General features: G+C 32.6%; 1 protein-coding gene across 2 annotated transcripts in view; it reads right to left on the bottom strand.

Moving 5' to 3' along the window:
• Positions 1–234: 234 nt before the first annotated feature.
• LOC136832132 (zwei Ig domain protein zig-8-like) overlaps positions 235–7,500 on the bottom strand; it is a 76,513-nt gene continuing 69,247 nt past the window's right edge. For both annotated transcript variants that reach the window (XM_067092794.1, XM_067092795.1), the window contains exons 6-8: positions 5,146–5,318; positions 3,508–3,637; positions 235–2,048 (exon numbers count right to left, since the gene is read on the bottom strand). In XM_067092794.1, the coding sequence (XP_066948895.1) occupies positions 1,936–2,048; positions 3,508–3,637; positions 5,146–5,318 (416 nt within the window). In that variant the 3' untranslated portion in view covers positions 235–1,935. The remainder of the gene's footprint in view (positions 2,049–3,507; positions 3,638–5,145; positions 5,319–7,500) is intronic.

Genomic DNA, 7,500 nt, shown 5'->3' on the forward strand with positions numbered 1-7,500 from the left:
GACACTCCAAACACACACACACATTATATATATATATATATATATATATATATATATATATATATATATATATATATATATATATATATATATATATATTTATATATATGTGTGTATAATGTATATAAGATATACATACACATTATTAAACATAAAACACACACACACACACACACACATATATATATATATATATATATATATATATATATATATATATATATATATGTGTGTGTGTGTGTGTGTGTGTGTGTGTGTGTGTGTGTGTGTGTGTGTGTGTGTAATCTTGCAAATACATATACTCACTCACAAAAATATAACTGAAAATAACGAGAAATTCATGAGATATTCAGTCATTTGCAAGTTCCTTGAAACCCTTTTAACCAATTTCACTTCGTTTCCCAAATCGAACACCGAAAACATAGAGCATTTTCAATAACATTATTTTTCTTTTTATTGGTCAAGATTAAAATCAACTTCATACCCTCGACTACCTCTGGGGGCATGCATGCCTGACTTACCCTAACTGGTAATGGACAGTCAACAAAGAGCACAGATTTGAAAAGACTACGAAAGAGAGACATTCTGCTGTATAATACAAAGAAAAGTGTTGTATGGATATACTGGGTGACGAGGAGAAGAAAAACACATCCTTCCAATAAGACGACAGGGCTGTCTTACAAAGAAAATCACAGTCAACGCTGTCTAACAGTAATTAACTTCATGAGTCACAAAAATAGGAAAAGCCGATTCAGCATCAATCTTAATTTCTTATTTCCACTTTTAAGCTAAAAATTCTACTTCATGGTATGCTTTGCTTTGTGACTAAGCTTCGCACATAAATGGAACATAATTACAAACCTAATTTTTCTGTATTCATCTTTAGTTTTCACTATCCCGGTTCGACTGACAGACGCCATAATTCTTTCCCTAAAACAGTAAATAACTATAAAGGTTTTAGTAATTTTTCGAATATAGTCGAAACATAACTCATGGACAAAACGGGGTCGGTGTCGCCTTTGCAACTAATTCATTGATTTTTATGATGATTCATTTTTGGTGTGATAGAGGAAACTTTTCGAAACTCATACTCATCATTACTGGAATCGTCTCCGATATTGCCTCCACTTTTCAAATCAATTATTCTACCATAACTATGACTGACTGAGCCGTCTTGACCTGGAAATTTTCCCAAATATCCAAAAAAGATTTTCCATATTTTCTTTTTCATCGTTAAATGAAATTTATTGTCACACTGCACATCCATTTCACACTTCAGCCAATACCCTGAAGCACTTCGCTTTGCTTTTCAAAAAACAAAATGACAAATAACACAGACATATTTCTTTGACATTTCTATACACGTAAAACACAATACAGAAGGAGTTTGAGCTGTCAAAGTCTTTAGCCTTTGTTTTGTCTATCGAAATAATGCAAAAATATCGTCATGTTAGGATATTTATAATCTGTTCTTCTAATAAAAATTATCCTATTTTGGTCTAGAATCTATAAAGTCGAGTTTATTCGTGTTAAAACGACGTTGTTTTTCTTTTACGATATACATTTTGTTTCTATTGAGTTCACATCGCTTTAAACAATTTCCGCCAAGGTTAATAAAAATGAATGTCAAGGTAGAGTTCATGTCCTCATGTCATTACCTTGATTTGAACTGACAATATATATATATATATATGTATACTCTCATTAAATCTTCATATATATATATATATAAATTTATTCACGGAAGAGTCACTATCTCAATTCGTTTTTAGATACGTCTATCTTCTCTACCTTCGTTTTCACGAATTGTTCTCACCTTTGTCTTTTAGATAAATATATGCATTTCCTTCCCATTTGTCTTCGTTCCTTTTCATTTGTCTTCTGTTCACCTTAAAGGTAGGAAGCACCAAACATCACCCTCAGTTACCGAAACCTTCAGAGACACAAGGCTGCACATGGCAATATTAAGATCAGCAGGAGGTGGCTGAAGGATCTGCTTATAAGGGCACTACTGAATCCTCCTTGTTGAACAGCTGCTTCCAGCTGACCTGGAAAGAGGAATCAAAGTAAGTTTATGATATACATTTCTGCTATTTTCTTTTTCGGAGCTAGCGGTGAATATCCACAGGCGATATCACTGAGGCTTTTATCTCGCTTCTTATTGGCTGAATTACTTGAGCAGCATGGCCTTCAGCCAATCACGATTATCCTCAACTATGTCGGCTGTGGGTATTTACTTCCAGCTACAAAAAACCAGAAGAGGCAACTTACCATAAATACTTAATCAGTTGGTTTTGTTAACATTTATGTTAATGCTGTGCTCTAAATTAATCTTTAAAATCCAGCATTTTGATACAATGGCTTTCAAGGCAGAAAATGGGTCAGTATTCCAAAGGCAGGCCACAGAAATTAAAAGACTTTGGTTGTTATATTCCGTTTTACGACATCCACTCAAGTTTATACGTCTTAAGGTGCGTTTCCAATGCAGCGACTCACACGACTGTAGCCGCGGGATTAAAGCAGCCTATTCGATTTTCAGTACCATGAGTTTGGTTGCTCTGCTTCATTAGTCTCATTGTTGATGTCATATATATGGATATATATAGCTATATCTATATAATATATATATATATATATATATATATATATATATATATATATATAATGTATGTGTATACATATACACACAAACACACACACACACACACACACACACACACATATATATATATATATATATATATATATATATATATATATATATATATATATATATATATATATATATATATATATATATATATGCAGCCACCAAAAGTCGTGGTACTGAAAATCGAATAGACTTCTGTGTAATCGCGCGGCTACAGTCGTCTTGAGTCGCTGCACCGGAAACGCACCTTTTAATCGTTTTGGATACTGTGAATAAAATTATAGGAAATCAATAAGATTTTTACAGGTGAAAGAATAATTAACTAGTATACTTTCTAAACATTCTTTGAAATGTAGACTTCTACATCTAATAAATTTATCAAAGAAACTACAAAACACTTAATGGCCAGTTAGATTTACATCAGATACAAAATAGACATATTTTCTTATTTCTTTCTTTTCTTGTGCAATCACTTAAATACATAAATACACTCACGTATATATATATATATATATATATATATATATATATATATATATATATATATATATATAATATATATATATATATATATATATATATATATATATATATATATATATATATACGTATGTATGTCTGTATGTATGTATGTATAATTGAATCACGAAAATATGGAACGTGATGAATATATGAATAAAGGCAATGCCACGAATGAAAAGAGAAACAGTGCAGTACTGCAAGGCCTTTCGAATTATATAGCAAAGGACTATAAGTCGAAAGGCCTAGCAGTACTCCATTGTTTCTCTTTCCTTCGCGGCACTGCCTTCCCCGTAAACTATACCCAGCATCCTCGAGTGTCACATTACATAACGTACCATGTTGGACGTGGACATAGATAACCGTCGGGTTCAGATCCGAGGGACTACAGCTGTATTCTCCGGTGTCCGACTCCCGCACGTTCGATACCATTACTTTGCTGACCGTCTTGCTCGGGTATTTCTCCGTCTGTTTCAAGAAAGATTAAGAGTTTTCCAACAAAAATGCATTGATGATAATATGCATAATGTGCATATATATATATATATATATATATATATATATATATATATATATATATATATATATATATATATATATATATATATATATATATATATATATATATATATATATATATATATATATATATATATATATATATATATATATATATATATATATATATATTATATATATATATATATATATATATATATATATATATATATATATATATATATATATATATATAATGTATATATGCATATATATGTATATATATATATGACTGTATTTTACTGTAATCCAACAGTATAATATGAGGATAAAAGGCCCATAAAAACACTATTTTTACGTTGCAACCATATATTTCAGACACTTCTTCATCTGTGTCCCTGTTCAGTGGTAAAATACAGACAGATGATGTAATTTTATGCCTTTTTCTTCACACACACACACACACACACATATATACATATATATATATATATATATATATATATATATATATATATATATATATATATATATATATATATATATATATATATATATATATATATATATATATACGTATGTCTGTATGTATAAATGTATAGATGCATATATTATATATATATATATATATATATATATATATATATATATATATATATATATATATATATATATATATATATATATATATATATACGCATACATACACATATAAATTCTCGTTAGAAGGGGTTTATACCAAGAACGATACAGTCTTACATCCTCTCAGCAAGGCTCTAAGAATGAGGTTGCTGGACCATTGCTTCTCTCTGGGTCCCGCTGAGTGGACTGACTATATAATTCTGATGGTTTTGGAGTAAACACTCGTTCATTTACAATAACAATAGAAAAAATTAAAGCATAAGAAGCATTTGTTCGTAAAGACTGGAGAACATTGAATGTACTTATATTACATATATAAAACTAATGTAAATAGATATGTTAGTGAGGCAGAGTATGTAGGGCTTTTTATAATATGATAATACCTATCTGACTGATTTTTGAGACGTCGAAAATATTACTGAAATATGTTTTAGAGACCCATATCATTTTCTAAAACCCAATAAATTGCTCATTTTTTGAGGTGTTTAATGATAATCTGGGCTAAACAATACTGCAAAAAAGCACAAAATTTATATGAAAATAAGAAAGACAAAATACACGATGTAAAAAAGTATATATACATTAAAGCTATGATCCCTATCAAAACATAAAACAAATAAAATGACATCTAAAAAGAAATATGCCAGTAGCGACCTCACGAAAAAAAAAACTGCTTTGAACTTGAGTCTTGTGTGGTGATGGTGGGGGAGTTCTTCTCCCGGGGAGAGATGTGGGGCGGGGGTGTTGGATGCTGTGAAGGGGCCGGGAAGTGAGGCTTGTTTATGAGGCGCATTTGAGTGAAGGGTTTCCAGCGGCAACCCAAGACCACCACTCACCTGGACGGAGATGCCACCCCGAGGAGAGTCATAATCAATGTTTGTTGTACCATGGAACCAGAGAACGTGATGGGGAGGCTGCCCCGGGGGGTGGTGGATGACGCACGTGAGAGCCAAGACACTCCCTGACTGGATGTGGCGTTCGGTGGGACCCTCTATCAGTACCACGGGACCTGCGTCAGTATAGAAGTAAGCAGGTCAGTAGATAAATAAAAGAGTGAATATAAAAATCTAGTTAAATCAATAAATAAGATTCCTTGTTTTATGATTAAATCAGTAAGGTACCTTTTTATGTAATTAAATCCACACAATATCTTGCTAAATAAATTAAATGATGAACACATATCACCCACTTGGATAAATATCAATGAATAAATGTCTACCCAAACGAATGGAGATATTTAGCGAAATAAATAAATAAAATGTCTAGATAAATAAATAAAATGGCTACATGGGTAAAAGAATGCATAAATTATATAGCTAAAAAGATAAATGGTTAGATATAACAATAGCACTGCCATCTACCTATTCCCCGAAACGCCAAATGAATATTACACCGAAATTGCCTCAGATGAATAAGTAAAACGGTAGGATTTCCGGGCGTCTGTGTCCTGAAGAGCCACGGAAATTCTGGAGTGAAATGGCACGAGAGTGTAGCGTAGATAAAGCCCAACAGAGTAACCCACATGTGTGTTTGTTAGTGCGTGTGCCTGTTTTTGTTTGTCTGCTTGCGTGTGTACCCATCCGGCAGATCTTACGTCGTGTTTGTAGTGCTACCAAAATGTGATATCATCTTTGTCATAGACCATCCCTCCTTAAATTCTAAACGGATCTTGATCGCCCGTTCAAATTACTAATAGAAAACAGAGCAATTAGCATTCAGCAGGTGTGATATCCATGTACTTAGTCCAACTGATAGGTTTCTGGCAAGATAAAAGTTCCCTTTTCGTAATTAAGGAAAAACTCCCTTAGAATTCGCAAAGATATATACCTAACGAATTCAGCAAGATAATGTACTGTAAGCTGCAACAAAGCACAATCAAAACGAAACGGAAAACAATGGAATTGCAGCATGGAGTGACGATACATAACCTTGGAAATGTAATTAGTAATCAAGGCCAACACAAGCATCATACATCTTTCCGCTGGCGTGCATTCCCGGCTCTCGCTATCCGCGGAAACGCTCTTAATCGCGGATATGGCAATTCCCAGACCATTCCGATGCCCTGACGCGGGACGTCTTCACATAAACTACAACAGCGGTGAGAATATTTACGAGCGATTATTCCTGGAAATATACACTCGGTGTGTTCGCGTGACAGAGGCGTCCTGGCCACGGTGGAAAGGGCCTAAGGAATCCCTCGCTCGCGTGGGATTTAATCTTTTAATTATATGAAATAAACTCCAACACATGAAAGAAATTCTCTTATGGGATTTCTTCTTCGTTGGAATGGAATGGCGAGTTTATCATACTTTTTTGGACGTTGGAGTTTTAATGTTTGTTTTTCGACGATTACAATCAGGAAAAGTCATTCCATGTTTCTCTGATCATGACAGTGATTGTATAACCTAGATCGATCATGCCTTTTTTAATGGGCAAGACACGAAATGAACTATATTCGTCTGAGGCATTCTTCTATTTTTTTCGAAGGAAAAGGATTAAAAACGTGTAGGTGAATATCATGAGAGTATGTACGAATGGTATTCATCCCGCTACGCCTTTATTCTAGAATAAAAAATACTTTACATAATAAGCATTAGTAAATCTTTTTTCTGCATCCATGTTATCAGAGATAAATTATTATGACCATATATGAAAAACCTTTCCGAAAGAGTTTAAACAATAAAAGTCCCTTTAAATCAGTCAAATGCAAAAGATAAAATCAAAATCTCCTTAGGTGAGTAAACTCAACAGTCCCTTTAAATCCGTCAAATATAAAAGATAAAATCAAAATCTCCTTAGGTTAATAAACTCAACAGTCCCTTTAAATCCGTCAAATGTAAAAGATAAAATCAAAATCTCCTAAGGTAAATAAACTCAACAGTCCCTTTAAATTCGTCAAATGTAAAAGATAAAATCAAAATCTCCTTAGGTAAGTAAACTGAACAATCCCTTTAAATCAGTCAAATGTAAAAGATAAAATAAAAATCTCCTTAGATAAATAAACTGAACAGTCCCTTTAAATCCGTCAAATGTAAAAGATAAAATCAAAATCTCCTTAGGCAAATAAACTCACCAGTCCCTTTAAATCCGACAAATGTAAAAGATAAAATCAAAATCTCCTTAGGTAAATAAACTCAACAGTCCCTTTAAATCCGTCAAATGTAAAAGATAAAATAAAAATCTCCTAAGGT

The sequence above is a fragment of the Macrobrachium rosenbergii genome, chromosome 49 (genome assembly GCF_040412425.1).
Source record: "Macrobrachium rosenbergii isolate ZJJX-2024 chromosome 49, ASM4041242v1, whole genome shotgun sequence".
NCBI lineage: Eukaryota > Metazoa > Arthropoda > Malacostraca > Decapoda > Palaemonidae > Macrobrachium > Macrobrachium rosenbergii.